Genomic DNA, 18,013 nt, shown 5'->3' with positions numbered 1-18,013 from the left:
AAACTTGCAGCAATGTTTGAAAAGCCAAAATATGCTTTTTGGTCTTTGTTAAAACACTAACAAAATTGACAATATGATAGCGTAACAGCAATAGCATGACATTGTTGAGTCCAGCGTTTGAAGATAAACACACATAATATCCCTAGGTGACTGACACTTTGTACCGTCTCCATTTAAAAGTGACAAGGTGTAGTACACAACAGAGTAGCATATCTTCATTAGCTGTTAGCTGGAAATTGATATGTCATATCAAATCAACAAATTGTATCATTAGCAGAGGGCATACACACTTGAATGCTGAATAAGGTGACTAAACACCTCAGGACAGAAACACATTACTTTATTGGTTCATACATAGAGTACATACATATGTTTTTGGAGATGTGTTGGGGGCTGCCACACTGGGCGCCCTGGGAGCTGTTGTTGTGGGGGGTTAAATGCCTTAAGTGCCCACAATGGCAGGCAATGGCATCTAGGATTTTACACCAGCAACCCTCCGGCTGCTGGCTTGCCTCTCTAGCCGCTAGGCTACCTGCCACCCACAGGAAGGACATCTAGAAGAACGTGATACAAAGCTATAACCCATCTCAATCTTTTTATTTTATTTTGACGTCCACCTTTAGCATTAATATGTATATCAATTGTTATTGAACAGGGGAAAAGATACGTTTCCACAGCATATCACAGAATAGGATTCTACAACAACTGAGGTACAGAAGTGGTGTAATGGCCAATCATTTTCTGAAAACCAATAGTAAAAAGATTTACAATGTATTACAGCACCTCAAGTAACAGTACTTCTCTTTACAGTTGGCCTTCATGTGCAATGTATGTTGCCTCCTTATTTGAAATGTCATTATTACATATTAGTCATTTTTTGCTGTGAGTGTTTGAGAAATAGTCAATTAACATGAATTACTTAAGTGATAATGCCCTCGAAGCCGGTGTTTGTAGGATATATTGCCACGGGTGTTGTTTGGCCAGAGACTTTGTCTTGGACCGGCAAACCGTGCCAATATATCCTCCGAACACCGGCTTCAAGGGTATTATCACTTTTATACAACGGGTTACCAACATATTCAAATAATGGTTGACATATTTTCATGAACTTTATTTTGAGGAATTTATTAATACTATTTCATCCTACCACAAGATATAGTCCTGACACAAATCTAGGGTTGCTACCCAAGCCGGCTGGTCATTCGTTCTATCGGTTCGGTTGCCAGAGATGTGACCCAGTCGTTCAGTCTTTTTGTTCTATATCTATGGACGTGACCCAGTCATTCATTTTTTGTAATGTTCCATTGCCATACTGCTAACTTACAGTCACGTGAAACAGTGCAGCCAGAATAACAGTAGCCGCGTTTGCATTTGTTTAAGCTGTTTTCTAGTGACATTTATTTGGATACATCCATAACAATGAGCTAATGAGGCGCGATTTCGCCTGCCATAGAAAATGTGCTCTCACCTCAGGACACTATTGTTCAGAGGAGCTAGCCAACAACACAGTTAACACAGCTTCAAACTGACGGTGGAAAGACTGCAAATTAGCTGCACTTTGTTTCGTTTGACCTTTTTTCAATTTATATATCCATAAAAATTATGATTTCGACTGGATGAGAAACGCTGCTGCCTATTTGTTACGTCCCAAAACGTTCATTACTATGGGACAGCTGGAGATCGAATTTGAATATTGAAACAATGTTGTAAATGTCGAGAGAGTTTATACAAATCTCCGCTGTTGAAAACTAAATGTTAGTCTAAAAGAAATGTGAGATAATGTCTAGATACTTTTTATAGTGGAGATCAAGTTTATAAATTGCCTGGCTGGGCTGATGAGACAGTGGATTGTGCAGACAGATGGAAGAGAGTAAATAGGCATTTTAACGTCATAGATTTAGCCAGTGGTAATTTGTGGAATAGACAACGGCTGGAATGCAGTTTTAACCAGTCAGCATTCAGAATTAGACCCACCCGATGTATAAAGTATATTAGAACATTGATATTGACACATCAATTATATATCCATGTGTTTCACAATGATATGACAAAGTATGTCACAAGTGAATTCCTCTTCAATAACATCAACACCTCAAAATTATATTAGAATTATAAAAACCGTAACATTAAGCATAATTACACAACCAATAGGCTATTTTACCCATGTAAATAGGTCATAAAAAATAGTCAAACTCTAATAAGCACACTGAAAAGCAGGGAGACTTTACTAGACACTTGACTCCAAATAAGGTTATTATCATTTATATACAAACTCAAAGAAACTCAGTCTATTCCAACATTGCAGTTAGTTTCCTTCAAAAAAGAAAGCTGTACTCCATCAACAACAGCAGCCTTCCCTCTCTCTAAAATAATATACAGTCTCTTTAATTGGCAATCATTTCCTTCCTCTCCTCCATCAAATGAGTGAAACGGAAGTAAGTCGCTCTTTCTGTATCATTTTCCCCAGGCAGCGTCAAAGAAGCATTGTGTTCTATACGGGGCAATTTGTCTAGACCAACATTTACACTCCCTTTGGGTGAGCTGGCCCCATGCCCCATTGGTCCAGAGAGGTAAGGCCCGCCTCCGTTCTGGATGACTGAGATATCATTGGTCCTCATGGCCAAATTCTTAGAGAAGGAGTCTGTACAGTGGTTCCAGAGACTAAAGGAGTCTCCATTACTGGACCTAATGTCTGGCCTCTGAAGTGGCTCTGATAGCTTCACAGGATGGGTTCCCATAAACATCAATGGTCCGTCCACAGACAGTCTGCGTCCTCGCCTGGTGGGGGCACTACTCCACATGTGAGTTCCCATATGGACCTACATGAGGAAGAGAGCAATGTTGAGTTACACTCCTTTTATGAAGACAAATATCAGTGTAATGATTCGATATACTTAATCTCCCACGATTTAGCATTTGTGAGCACCTTTTGAAATTGGGAAGGGGACATTTGGCCCATAGCATTGACCAAAACTTGCAGAGCGAGGGGGGTGGAGCTACGGCCCTGCTTCCGCTCCCCGTTTTAGTATATTTTCTCATACATCTCCCCAAAAACTTAACTGAGGAGCTGGCGCGAGATTTTTATTCTGGGATGTCGAGACCTTCGTAGGTGGCTTTGAAGTCAGATACAAATCTGATTCCTGGCCATGTGACTTGTGTCTGTAACAGTCTAATCTAATTTGTTTGCCCTCGAGTGGTTTTTAGACTGTTATTTGGCATATCTCATTGCTTGCTAACCACTCTGTTGACAGTTTGACAAGAACATGTGGTAGCTATTTAGCTTGTTCATGATTTACAAACAAATGAGTTAATGTGATAGAAAGTTAAACAGCTACCTAGCTAGCTAACTTAGTTAACTGCCCTGGCTAGCCAAAAAGGACTTTTGAAAAGTTGTATCATCTTATCCTTTGAGGCTCTAAAAGTGTTCCTACACTATGATTTTGAACATTCAAAGCAACTGGGAAACTTCCATGGCAGGAATTGTTGTCACCTTAGCTTGCTACATAACTTCCTAGTGATAGGAAGCCTGAGCACCACCACCAATCAGTCTACACCTCTGTGCACACACCTGCCATTACTATGACAACGAGCATAGTCGTGTCAGCAAATGGCTGCTGTCTGAACACACACAAATCAGATGTGGTTACTTGTCTCTTGCTGTTTGGACAGACAGTATTCCAAAATGGATTTGAAAACACAACTGATTTGAGCATTAAGGCCTGAAGTGTGAACAAGCCTTTAGATCATGCATTTTCAGTCTTGTGAAGCAACTGCTTTCTATCCCTCTCAATCGCTCATTTTCTCTTCTCTCAGTCTCCATGTCTTGCTCTGCATAGACTATGGAATATGGTCATTGTAGTTAATTACCACATTTTCTGAGCTAAACTATGTGGAATATTGGCCTGTTGGAAACTACAACTCCCTACTACATCGCACAGTTCAGGCTTGATCTGATTTATCTCTACAGAAACTGCACACGGAGCTCACAGAGCAAATATGAATTGAATGGAATTCAAATCATTGAACCGATGTCAGTCAATTAGTTGTTTAAAAACTGAAAAATAACCTACATTTTGGTTAATTCTGCAGCACTAATGAATGAAATGACGCCCAAAAAACAATATACGGTGTCCATCACTTTCACAGTTAAAATTTTTTTTTGCTAGTCAATCAGTCTAAACCCTATCTCGTAAATGCAAAAGTGGAACGTACCTTCAGATTTCCTTTGGTGGTGAATGCCCGACCACAGACAGTGCAAGCGAACGGCTTCTCCCCAGTGTGAGTCCTCTCGTGGATTTGCAGGGCGCTGGAGGAAGAGAAGGTTTTCCCACAAGTGTGGCAGTAATGCTGCTTGGGAGTTCGTCGAGGTGGCAGCGCAGCGAGCGCTGGGGAAGAGGAGGCTGAGGACATCCTCAAACTCAAACTGCCTTGAAGATCCCTTGGTTCCCCATAGGGGACGCTACCCAGGAAACTGTTAACTTCTGGCTTAATCATTTGGGAGGCCAGAGGATGTACAAAGGAATTGGGGCTGGAAGCAAGGCTGGGAATGGAGGGCTCAAACAACTGGGATGGCAGGTCCCTCATCTGATGGGTTAGCATGTGTTGCTTGAGGTTCCCCTTAGTGGAGAACCCTCTGTTGCACCCTGTGCAAATGAAGGGTCTCTCCTTGGTATGGCTTCGATAATGGATATCCAAGGCACTTTGGCAGGCAAAGGTCTTGCTGCAAATATTGCATGCAGTGTTCTTAAAAATGCCTCGTTGTTCACAGAATGTGTGGGCCATATTAGTGGGATCCTTTAGTGGGTTTAAAGATTTTAGGTGGTGAAGAGATGCCATGCCATTGTCAGTGAATTGCAGAGGGCTTGGATTGATATGTGCCTGGGATAAAGCATTCTGGTACCTTTCCTCACAGCTTGTGGGGCTAGAACATACTGGAACACTCTCACTTGGGGAAAAAAAGTGCTTTGCAGCTGTATTCTCAGAAACAGCAAGTCTCCCATCACTTCGGTCACCTCCAAGAGATGATGAGTCATAGGCATGTTGATCCTCTTTAGCCAGTCCCTTTGACTTAAACCAGCTGACCTGCGTCTCCTCCACTGGCCTAAGATAGTTGAGTTTCTTCTGGGCATCAAAGGAGCCTGCTCCTGTACTGTCAGAAGGAGACAAGCTGTCAGATAAGGAGTTAATAAACCTGGACATGCCTGCAATCCCACAGTCATTGAAGTCCATATCATAATCAGAAAGGTTCTCTATTTCTTCTAATTTCCTTTCATCCACTGAACCTCCGCCAGACTCCATTGACTTTGGGTAGCTCTGTTCAGAGAGAGGGGTGTTGGGAATCTGGCCATCCATGTGCATATGAATATGCTGCTGTAGGACAACAGCGTTGGTGAACTTCCTCTGGCAGATGGGGCAGGAGTGCTGGACCCTCAGTGGCGGCGTGGCACGATGAACTGCATGGTGCGTCTTCAGATTCCCTTTGGTAGAGAACGCCCGTCCGCACACTTTACATCTGAAGGGCCGCTCTCCTGTGTGGGTGCGGTAGTGCATCCTGAGGGCGCTCTGGCAACTAAGTATGCGGTGGCAAATGATGCACTCGTTGAGGTCCGTCATCTTCTTGTCAATGTTCTCCACTAGCTGCTGGAGTTTTGAGGTCTCTGATGTCTGCAGGGGATCATGGACTCCTCCTCCAAAGGGATGTTTGGTCTTGAACTGCTCCGACTTGATGGAATTTCTGCTAATGGAAGTGATGTTGGTGGATACATAGTCAGCTGATCCTTCTTTTCTCGAGCTCATCTTTGAGACAAAGGTCAAAGGGGGTTTAACGTCTTCTCTTTTCAGATTCAAGGTGGGGAAGGTGGGGACTTTTCCAGGCTCTACAAGGTCAACACTCTTGGTAGACTTTACCGCACTAGATGATTCACGTACGCCTGGACTGGAAAGTGTGGTTATTGAGACTGGCTGCTCCTCTTTCTTGATAAGAAAGGGTAAGTTGGGTGATACAGTTGGGAGCAACCGGCCAACAGAAGTAGTCAAGGTGGCTAGGGATGATTTACTCTCCAGCCAGCATGTGACTGGTTTCTGTGGTGGCATAGACATGCCATAAGGGATTCCTGTGCTGGTTGGGATATTGTCAAGGTGTTCTGGAACAGGGTAAGGGTTCATCTGGATGTGGGGGTACCTCTCTTTGTGCCGCTGGAAGTGTACCTTCAAGTTCCCACGGGTGGAGAAACGATTCCCGCAGATGTTGCACTTGTATGGCCTCTCCCCAGTGTGGGATCGCAAATGGATCTGCATGGCACTGTCACTCCCAAATACCTTAGTGCAAAACCTGCATTTGTGTTTAAAGTAAGCCCGTTCAGAAGACATTTTGCGTTCTAAAGAAGTCACGTTGGTTGGTTTGCCTTTCCTTTGTTGGGCTAATGCTGTCAAAGCCTTCAGATCCTCCACAATTGCACCAATGCTTGGTCCAGCGCTAGAGAGTGTTTGATTGCTGGATGGTGGCAGAGGTAGACATGGTTTATTCGATGGGTTTAGCAAGGTACCTGTGCCAAGTGCTGGTGAGTTCATTTTGGTATGGGCTGAAACATTTAGTTGAGGGTATAGACCATTAGCATGAGTGTACTTCTTTCTAGAGTGGTGCTTGCTAACTGCTGAAGCTATGAGTTTACCCATGCTTTGTAAGGGTTCGGTGCTAGAGTGCACAATGCTGCTTCCAAGGGGGCTCTGTGGTAACTGTACTTTTGCTGTTAATCGTTTAAAGTGACTGATGTTGGCAGACTGAGTGGCGAGACTGTGGGCTAACCCAGTGGCTGCAGCTAGCTGCTGGGATAGATGAGAACTGAGGGTTGTCAGCTGGCTGGCATGCGTTGATGCTAGACTAACCTGAGGGCAGCTGGTGGGTGCCTGTGTTGCAGACTCTGATACCTCAGACCTCTGGGAGGCAAACAGTAAGACCTGGTGACAAATCTGATCCATCAGCTGCAGCTGGTGGATCTGTTGCAGCTGCAAAGCCAGGAGTTTCTCCATCAGAGATGAGACGGCCATCTTACTGCTGCCACTGTTGCCGGTGTCCGATCGGCTCTGCTGACAAAACTGGGCCACGGCTACTTTAGTGCTCTCTAGGTTTTCAATGATGACGTTGCTGTTGAACCATGATAATGTCCCCTGCTGTTCCGACAGGTTGTTGCCAGGTTGAGGTAGTGAAATTGGGAGAACTGAGATACATGAGACAATATCCGTCAGGCTGTCAGTACTGCTGCTCCGGCTGCTACTGGTGCTATCTAGCCGGCCATTGCTTCTCTTACTTCTGGAAACATCCATAGAGTCTTCATTCCCCTCTGGTTTCTCCTCCAACAGATCACTGCACTCTTCCATTTCAGAGTTGTTGACTGTTTCGCCTGGTTCTCCTGGTGTACTGGGCGATGAGGCTAGAGGGAACATTTCAGCAGACGACACTGGGTCTTCATTGTCATTGACAATCAGGACTAACTGATTGGAAAAGCAATCCCTGACATGTAGTTCCAGATCTGATAGTTCAACAAACTCAGCACAGCATCTACTGCAGACATGAGCACAGTAGTCCAAGGTGGGGGGAGTCCCTAAACTCTGGTGTGTGCCCCCTGAAACAGACAAGAAGGAAGCAAGGGTTATACATAGTGGCGGGAAGTATTTGGAGGGAGGGATGCTGCAAAAAAAGAAATACCAGGGGGAGGGGGAGGGGTAAGTCCCCCCACGCTGAAGACGTCTATATCGGTCCGCTAATACAGGACTAGTAAAGGCCCAGTGTGCTACTTTTGTGAAAAAAACATTTAATGGATTTCAGTGTTTACCAGCATTTGTAACTTGAGTCTTATAATTACCTGTACAAAAAAAGTTAATCTGATAATACTTGTCGAATATAAAAATACTTGCTTCATATATGTTTATCAGTTTCTTGAAATATTTTGCAAATGCAACTCCTTTCTATGTGAAAACTGAAATAGTATTTTCATTCTTTATCCATTGCAACGTACAGTAGTGAGTGCATACACTTTTGTGCTGGTCCCCCGTGGGAAATGAACCCACAACTCTAGAATTTAGAATTGCAAGTGCCATGCTCTACCAACTGAGCCTCATCATCACATCATCACAAACCACTCGATGTCTCAATGTACTCAAGTACTGTATTGGTCATTGTTTTTCTTCAAGGTGATGGAAAGTCTACAGGTACAAGCGTAGATGACCAGCCTATGTAGAATACAGTAATGTACAGTACCAGAACAAAAGTTTGGACACGCCTACTCATTCAAGAGTTCTTCTAATTTTTACTATTTTCTACATTGTAGAATAATAGTGAAGACACCAAAACTATGAAATAACACATATGGAATCGTATAGTAACCAAAAAAAGAGTTAAACGAATCAAAAAATATTTATATTTGAGATTCTTCAAAGTAGCCACCCTTTGCCTTGATGACAGCTTTGTACACTCTTGTCATTCTCTCACCTGGAATGCATTTCAATTAACAGGTGTGCCTTGTTAAAGTGAATTTGCAGAATTTATTTCCTTCTTAATGTGTTGTGACAGTGTAGGGGTGGTATACAGAAGATAGCCCTATTTGGTAAAAGACCAAGTCCATATTATCGTAAGAGCAGCTCAAATAAGCGAAGAGAAATGACAGTCCATCATTACTTTAAGACATGAAGGTCAGTCAATCTGGAAAACTTCAAGAACTTTGAAAGTTTCTTCAAGTGCATTTGCAAAAACCCGCTATGATGAACCTGGCTCTCATGAGGACCGCACAGAAAAGAAAGACCCAGAGTTACCTCTGCTGCAGAGGATAAGTTCATTAGAGTTAACTGCACCTCAGATTGCAGTTAACAGACTTCACAGAGTTCAAGTAACAGACACATCTCAACATCAACTGTTCAGAGGAGACTGCGTGAATCAGGCCTTCGTGGTCAAATTGCTGCAAAGAAATCACTACTAAAGGACACCAATAAGAAGAAGAGACTTGCTTGGGCCAAGTAGAGTAGGTGAACGGATGATCTCCACATGTGTATTTCCCACCATAAAGCATGGAGGAGGAGGTGTTATGGTGTGGGGGTGCTTTGCTGGTGACTGTGTGGGATTTATTTACAATTTAAGGCACACTTAACCAGCATGGCTACCACAGCATTCTGCAGTGACACTCCAACCCGTCTGGTTTGCGCTTAGTGGGATATCATTTGTTTTTCAACAGAATAATGACCCAAGACACCTCTAGGATGTGTAAGGGCTTTTTAACCAAGCATGAGAGTGATGGAGTGCTGCATCAGAGGACCTGGCCTCCACAATCACCCCTCCTCAACCCAATTGAGATGGTTTGGGATGAGTTGGACCGCAGAGTGAAGGAAAAGCAGCCAACAAGGGCTCAGCATATGTGGGAACTCCTTCAAGACTGTTGGAAAAGCATTCTAGGTGAAGCTGGTTGAGATAATGCCAAGAGTGTGCAAAGCTGTCAACAAGGCAAAGGGTGGCTACTTTGAAGAATCTAAAATCAAAAATATTTTTTGTAAAGAAATAAATAAATAAAAACCCTTGACTGGTACTGTACATTTGCATTAAGTAGTCTGTAAGGATAGTGAATTAATACAGCAGAAAAATAGGTTGTTTTCCATGTTATTTGATCAAGAAAAAAAGGTTTTGTGTCTTTGCTCATAACTTTGCATCTTTTCATGTAAATGTTTGAGGACAGAGTTTTGTTCTTTCTGGATTCCATTAGAATGACAATCACAGAGAAAGGACAGGGAAACAACTCTTACAATTCCAACTACTGAATCCTGCCAGATACTGTTCTTAATTATACAACCACCTTTTTTTGCCAAAGGAGAGATGCTGAAAAAAGTTTTTTTATTGGGATTTTTTAGGGGTGCTGCAGAATCCTCAGCACCCCTACATCCCGCAGCTATGACTATATATAGAGTTTATATTAGGGGAGAGTGGGGTAAGTTGAGCCAAAGGGGTAAGTTGAGCCACCCTTGTTTCTAGGAAACCATACATCAAATTAATCATTTGACCAAGTACTTAGGAAGAGATGATAATTTCATAGAGTCTGTGAAGGAATAAACCACATGGAAAAAGTGACAAGCAAGTTAAGTCCAAAAAATGGATTTTCAACAAGTCAAATTAATTTATTGTGTTAGAGGTTTCATGATGCTTGTATCTAAACCCAAGGTAGATACATGTATTTTAAGATTGTTCTCTATAAGCTTCAATATGAGGTCCTAAACCTAGCGTGAAAGTGCATCCTTGTAGCTGTGTGGGCTAATGTAGTCAAAATGTTTGCCTTTTAAGGTAAGTTGAGCCAATGACCAAGGGGTAAGTTGAGCCAATGGTTGAGCCAATGGTAAGTTCATCAAATATAAGTGTTTTCTTCCCAGGTGTAATGCAAGGCATTATCGCTGGGATATGAGGTAACAACAGGGCCTGGTCTATGTTACAAGTGTAAAGAAAATAAGTATAAAGTGTTTGTTAGGTTTTACGCTTGTGTTAAAAGATGATTAAAATTATTAAAGGCCAAAAAAACAATTGTGATTGTGTTGAATAGTGTTTGCGAAATAAAGATAGACATGGTTTCAAAAAGGTAGTGGTAATATTTCATTCAGTACAGATATTTGCAGGCGGCTTAACTTACCCTGTCCCGCAGCTCAACTCACCCCTTCCCCGTGCCAAGAGACCACTATTTTTGGACAAGCTATGTTTACAATGTTTACATGAATACACAACATCCTGAAATGCTGTATATGTAAATGTCTTTGTTAGAAAGAATATTATATTTCCCTTGACTGAGTGATGCTGAATGTAAAAAATGGCTTAACTTACCCCACTCTATGACTTTATTTACTATATTCTGTAGAGCACCACCTCATTGACTGACCCATAGCGAAAAAGAAAGGAAGAGAAAAGCAGCGCATTTATGCACTTGTACCCATTGTAGTGACATTGCGTGTGGGTAATCACTTATTAAACTGTATGTTATACAGCAATTGCCTACGATCAACAGTAATAAAATAAGGTAAGGGAACCCTTTAGTCTCAGAGCTCAAGGCTTTTCCAAAATTACAAGCTTAGGAGAGATGACACTCACAAAGGTGTCAGGTACTGAGCCACAAGAGACATTGCCTGTCTAAGGGGATGGAGGAGTAGCTCTGATATTTTGTTCAGATCCCTCCCCACTCTATGATAAACCTCTGCAACTCATGACACGTTTTCCTCTATAAATATTATTTCAGTTAGGAGTATCACAAGGACAGTGATGAAATGAATAATTGTGTTGGTCATGTAGCCTAATTGCCCACCTTTTTCATCAATTTGAAATTCAGTTAATATATTCAATATAATTTCATGTAGCCAAATCATTTAGTCCAATCAGTAACTACTGTCACTGTTTTCCAGGGAATGCTGGGTGCAAAATATTAACTCTAATGACTTTTCAGAATACATTATTTCTGTTCAATTAAAAGGGGCATAAACACAATGTCTGACATGAAAACTGAATCGTGATCATTGTTCAAACTTTATTTAGGCATCATTAGGTCTACGTTAATAAATAGACCTACAACAATGAAATATACAGACAATTGGACTAACAATCATATTTAGCATGGTAAAACTCATGAAAGAAAAGTTGCATGTGAAGGCTCTACTGTAAGTCATCACTCAATGAAACAATTATAATTTAAACTTCTAATGTTTGGCTAACATTGCCCCGAACTCAGTACAGAATTGCACACAACTATTAAATTACATACATTTCATTTTCAATTGCACAGTCGTTTCCCTTAATAACGTTTAACCTACAGTCTTGTCCCAAACTTACCGATGTTTTCCAATAAAGACGAATTATGATCCGACTGTACATGTTGAGGCTTAGCTTGCTTCCTGCGCGACATGATGTCCAAGGCGCAAACGTCAATTCAGACAGAAGAGAAAACTTCCCAAAAAATTGTCTTCAGTTACGGAAGCCGAATCCACCCACCCAGTTTGTATCCCATGAACTCTGTAGTTTTAGGCTAACTGCCAGCTGACTGAGCGTGCACCACCAGTTTCTCTTTCAAGGAGCAGTCTGCACTTGACCACACGCAGTAGGGGAGACCGGGGTTGGTTGTCTCACGGGTTTGGTTGTCACGGTGTAATAATTTCAAGATAAAAATGTGTGTCCTCTATAGGAGAGGGCATTCATGTGGTCAATTCAGAGCATGATTACAAAACATTGAGGTGAGAGGAATTTATTTGTATTTTTTTTTTTTATGTATTTTTTTTTTTACGGTGTGTTAGAGTACTATACAGTACAGTTGAATTCAGTAGAGCAAAGAAGAGTACAGTACAGTTGAGTTTAATTCAGTAGAGTACAGTAGCATACAACACAGTTCATTATACTGTACTCTACTGTACTGAACTATACTTTCCTTTACTTTACTGTACCCTACTCTATTGAATATACTATACTTTTACTTACTTTACTGTAAATACTGTGCTCTACTTCTGTGCTGTCCAAACTTAGACGTCTATGATTGGTTCAGATTTGGTCCAGTCTGGATCTGCTTGTCAAAACTGTGAGTCATGCGACTGAAAGTCAGCAACATTCTCTCTCTCTCTCTCTCTCACACACACACACACACACACACACACACACACACACACACACACACACACACACACACACACACACACACACACACACACACACACACACACACACACACACACCTGTTACTGTTTGAACAAGCATTCCTTGTTTTCAACCAAAAATGGAGTTAACACAAATGTTTACAGCTTTACTTTTTTCACTTTATTAAAATATTAAATTTTCATCCAAATATCAGATGGTTACTGTTTGTTTAATAAGCATTGATATGACGATTTGAGTGGAGTAAGAACTACAATGTCAAATCACATATTCAACTATGTTGAACTTATTTTAATTTTTACTTCATTTTTATTATGTTAAATATAAATACTGTTCAATAAATAAGGCTTTACCTTTTTTTCTCTCCAAATAAAGGCTTTACTTTTTCAAAAAACTTTGTAAATTGGTTCAATTGTTGCTGAAAAACAACTACAAACACTGTGAAAACCAACCCCATACTGTGATAGGCAGATTATTACATGTGAGCAGTGTGTTTAATGGCTTATAACTCCATGTTGAAATAAGATACACTACATGACCAAAAATATGTGGACACCTGAACATCTCATTCCAAAATCATGGGCATTTATTTAGAGTTGGTCCCCCCTTTGCTGCTATAACAGCCTCCACTCTTCTGGGAAGGCTTTCCACTAGATGTTGGAACAGTACTGCTAGGACTTGCTTTCAGCCGCAAGAGCATTAGTGAGGTCGGGCACTGATGTTGGGGAATTGGCCTTGCTCACAGTTGGCGTTCCAATTCATCCCAAAGGTGCTTGATGGGGTTGAGGTCAGGGCTCTTTGCAGGCCAGTCAAGTTCTTCCACAATGATGTCAACTAGCCATTTCTGTATGGACCTCGCTTTGTGCACAGGGACATTGTCATGCTGAAACAGGAAAGGGTTTTCCCCAAACTGTTGCCACAAAATGTAGAATGTCATTGTATGCTGTAGCGTTAAGATTTCCCTTCATTGGAGGTAAGAAGCCTAGACCATTATTCCTCCTCCACCATGCTTTAAAGTTGGCACTATGCATTCGAGCAGGTAGTGTTCTCCTGGCATCCTCCAAACCCAGATTCATTACTCCAGACAGCACGTTTCCACTGCTCCAGAGTCCAATGGTGGCGAGCTTTACACCACTCCAGCCAACGCTTGGCATTGCGCATGGTGATCTTAGGCTTGTGTGCAACTGTTCAGCCATGGAAACCCATTTCATGAAGCTCCCCACGAACAGTTATTGTGCTGACGTTGCTTCCAGAGGCAGTTTAGAACCCGGTAGGGAGTGTTGCAACCGAGGACAGAGGATTTTTACGAGCTACGCGCTTCAGAACTTGGCGTTCCCATTCTGTGAGCTTGTGTGGCCAACCACTTCACGGCTGAGCCGTTGTTGCTCCTGCACATTTCCACAACACAATAACAGCACTTATACAGTGCATTGGAAAAGTATTCAGACTCCTTGACTTTTTCCACATTTTGTCACGTTACAGCCTTATTCTAAAATGTATTAAATATATGTTTTTCAGTGGCAGGGACTGGGAGATTAGTCAGCAAAGTACAGAGAGATTGTTGATGAAAAACTACTCCTGAGCGCTCAGGACCTCAGACTGGGTCGAAGGTTCACCTTCCAACAGGACAACGACCCTAAGCACACAGCCAAGACAACGCAGGAGTGGCTTCGACTTGAACCCGATCGAACATCTCTGGAGCGAGCTGAAAATAGCTTGATGAGGGAAAAAAAAACTATTGAATCCATTTTAGAATAAGGCTGTAACGTAAGAAAATGTGGAAAAAGTGAAGGGGTCTGAATACTTTCTGAATGCCCGGTAGTTGACCAGGGCAGAAATCGTCAACCCTTTTATGGTCAACCCTGTTACTTTATTTGGCACTTAATCATCACTTACTATAGAATTTTTGGAATTTTACCTCATAAAATGGGAATACTTGTTTTTTCTGAAGTTGAACATGTGCTCTTTATGACAGAACGTTTATTTGACCAATTTACACTTCTCAAAATGCACCGAATTGGTGGAACAACCCATCTATCAATAATAGTCAATCCGCTGGGTAGTGTTGATATCCCAACCAATTGTCCTATACTTGGAAAAAGTACACATAAACTAAAGGTGAAATTCAACAAAGTTCACAGTTTTATTGAATTGTTTTTGACAATATTAAAATTCAGATCTTGCATTCAATTAAATCACTGAGAAGTCCTTAGGAAGTGCATTAAAAATAGGCTATTTGTTATTGTGCTCATTGTTAAGTGCTTGATATTGATGTCTGTTTCTAGTATTTAACATGACTTGAAGTCCACAATGCTGGCCAGCACTGCTAATGGTTACCAAGCTATTGTATCAAAACAGACAGGGGGGAAGAAAGAGATGGATTGTGAGTGTTTGTAGGCTACCTATCTGTGTGGAAGTGTGTTCTGCTGGTGCAATGTCACAAATCTTTGAGTATGTGCAATCATTTGGCTTAAACAGTTTACGCGAATAAGGCTATTGGTTACTCATTCATCTTAAAATTACAATTAAGTATGTTTTCATTTTATCTTATTGTAGATTAAAAGACTTGTAGCCCACTGTTTCCATACAATATCATTAACTGGCACCTTTTCAGTGTTCTCATGAACAAAAACTTGGGTGACCTGAGTCAGTCAACCAACTACCTTAGAGGTTTGGAATTCGCCTCACCCTTTGACGCTCAATGAACATGACAACTACTGTCCACCAAATCCTTTGATTCATGGCTGACTCATTTCGAGGCTGAAATACATATCTGTCTGGCCTGCCTCTTTCACAGGTAAGGGCTGACAGGGAGCGCGCCAGGTGCTCCCTGCTCCATCCTATGACTCACCTGCCTACCGTCATTAGATATGAAGGGGCCTGATGGCACATAAACATCCCAGTCCCAGGCCTGCAGGGCCTTAGAAACAGACTCAGGAGCCAAACGTTTGCAGAACAGTGAGGCGTGTAAACATAAAAAACACAGTTTCTTGCCCACCTTAGCTACCTTAAAGCGGCAGGCCAGACAGTTATGTATTTGTATAGCCTACTTACTTATGAGCCAGTGTATGAATTAATATTAGAAACATCAGACAACAATGTCTTGATTCATTCCGCTTTTTTTAAAGGATGTAATGTAGGCCTAGGTTCTTTCCCTTTATTTTTGAGTTTTCCTTGCAAAGACAACTCAATACTAAGGAAACATTCCTTGGTGGACAACACTGTACCAATTGACATCACAAAATCTAATTTATCCATGAAATCTGCCTCTAGATACATTTAAACCTATAGGGACAACACATTCTTCTTCACACCTTCAGTTATGACTGGCAGATTCCTCTGGCTTCACTGCTTTTCAAAAAGCAAGGTTTCTGTTTCTGTCCCCTTATTCCACTGAAAGGTAGAGCTGTCAAAACCTCCTCTCTCATTGTCTTGCCAAGATGTCCAAGTATTTCTTACAAGGTTTTTTTCTTCAAATTCCTCTCTGTTGTTATTTAACTAAATCTGCCAATCAGGCCTTGAGGGAGTTATAAGGTGATTTTCACTTTAGAAGTTAGGCTTTGCTTTTGCATATCACTGCATCGGAATGGACAACAAGCACAAAAGATGTCTGTAAAGTTATAAACCAAATTGAAAAGACTAATAGCTTGTATGAATATACAGTGCCATCGCGCGGTGAAGTAACAGCTTCCCATTCATTTTTATTGGGAGGACCGTTGAGCAACGCAAGCATGGGCAAGGGAGCTAAACGGGGCAGGACTAAAGTTGGAGAAAAACAGAACTTTATGCAAATCTCCGCGATATGGTGGTGACCAATCGAAGCTCACCTTAGCTTCCAGCCCCAATTGGATTAGCTGACAATGGCTGTTCCTACCTAGCATTACCTAGCTTGCTTGCTAGCTTGTTAGCATCAACATGAGGGAGAAGCTAGCATGGCTTGTAGTGTATCACAGCATTAAGGGCTGAATTCAATCCGAATTTCCGATTGAGCTGACATGACATGCAGCGTTTACCGTGAATGCAGTCTCCATGAATGTGGGAACATAGCCTTAAATTTCAATTGAGATATAATTGCTCTGTTATACTACACAAGCAGCATTCGCCTAGCCACGCTAGCTTCGCCCTCATGTGGGTGCTAAAAAGCTAGCAAGCAAGCTAGGTAGTGCTATGTATCAACAGCCATTGTCAGACAATCTAGTAGGGCTGGATGCTATGGTGAGCATCGATTGGACACTCCCGTTGCGATAGGATGTGCATACAGTTCAGCATTTCCCAACTTTAGTCCTTCCCTCTTCAGATTCCTCGCACATGCTCACTTCCATGCTCACTTCGCTCAACGGTTCCCAGCCTACTCTGCTTATCTTTGATTTCCTTCCAATGAATTTGAATTGCTTCCGATGTTTCACTGCGCAAGTATTTGAATACGAACCGTAATGCCCAATTCCCACATAACAAGATCATTCCGATAGCCACAGTAGCCTCGCCCTCATGTGGGTGCTAGCAAGCAGGCTAGGTAATGCTCGTTATCAACAGCCAATCCAGTAGGGTCTGGAAGCTACAGTGAGCTTCGATTGGTCAGTAGCACCGCAATGTCACAGAGTGTTTGCAGGAAGTTCCGCTTTCCCCAACGTTGGTCCCGCCATGTTCACGATCCCTCACCCATGCTTGCATCAGCCAACGGTCCCTGCCCACTTCACTTCCCTCCTTTGAAAATGAATGGGGCTCCGTTGTTTCATCACCCCCAACGTGTTCTGTGGAAATGCCCTGTAACGCAGATCTTCTGCGCTACTTCATTGATACGGATTGAATCCAGCCCTAAGATGGCAGCAAAAAGTATCAAAAAGGTATTAAAGTCTGGAAAAAAGGGAGAATTCTTTAGAAAAAAATATTATCACATTATCTCTCTTGTCCAAAATATGTCCACGGGAGCTGTCTATTTCCATAGCGATGAAGCCATTTGACAGTTGGAGACTGATGTTGACGACACCCTAACCGTGGTCAAGTTGTAGCTCCTCTTGGCAAAACGCTCATCAAATTTACAGTTTGTCATTTTTAAAAGGTAGTCATGGAGTTTGTGACAGTAAATCATGTCATTAAAATAAAGGAAGGAAGACAAACAGGACTAAATGCTTCCTTTGAATGACCGGTGGAGGTTGTACAATCCTGTCCATTTCTGACATTCAATTCTTAAAACCCACCATGTAGTAAATTGTCACCCTCCCAGGGAAAAGTATATCTACAATTTATGAATGACACGTCATTCACATGGCCATGCAGAGATAGATCCAGATCAATCCATACACTCTTTAAGACACATGACAATCTAACCTATTCCCTATGATTTAAAAAAGGGTCTTTATA

The 18,013-nt window shown here is 41.8% G+C and overlaps 1 protein-coding gene across 1 annotated transcript; it reads right to left on the bottom strand.

The window, feature by feature from the left end:
* Positions 1-338: 338 nt before the first annotated feature.
* LOC106573257 (sal-like protein 1) lies at positions 339-12,046 on the bottom strand. The gene is made up of 3 exons (XM_014148165.2): positions 11,843-12,046; positions 4,213-7,622; positions 339-2,819 (listed from the first exon to the last, which is right to left on the bottom strand). The coding sequence occupies exons 1-3, from the start codon at positions 11,913-11,915 to the stop codon at positions 2,385-2,387; spliced, it is 3,918 nt and encodes a 1,305-aa protein (XP_014003640.1). The 5' UTR covers positions 11,916-12,046; the 3' UTR covers positions 339-2,384.
* Positions 12,047-18,013: the final 5,967 nt, after the last annotated feature.

Source organism: Salmo salar, chromosome ssa16 (assembly GCF_905237065.1).
Source record: "Salmo salar chromosome ssa16, Ssal_v3.1, whole genome shotgun sequence".
NCBI lineage: Eukaryota > Metazoa > Chordata > Actinopteri > Salmoniformes > Salmonidae > Salmo > Salmo salar.
This window is presented reverse-complemented; position numbering and strand designations above follow the sequence as displayed.

What these genes read in the sequence shown, in the direction of transcription:
- LOC106573257 (XM_014148165.2), bottom strand. Translation starts at nt 11,915, where the DNA reads ATGTCGCGCAGGAAGCAAGCTAAGCCTCAACATGTACAGTCGGATCAT. An exon ending in GTCTTTATTGGAAAACATCG is followed by an intron (nt 7,623 to 11,842) that starts GTAAGTTTGGGA and finishes TGTCTGTTTCAG; the next exon opens with GGGGCACACACCAGAGTTTA. An exon ending in CCACCAAAGGAAATCTGAAG is followed by an intron (nt 2,820 to 4,212) that starts GTACGTTCCACT and finishes TTCCTCATGTAG; the next exon opens with GTCCATATGGGAACTCACAT.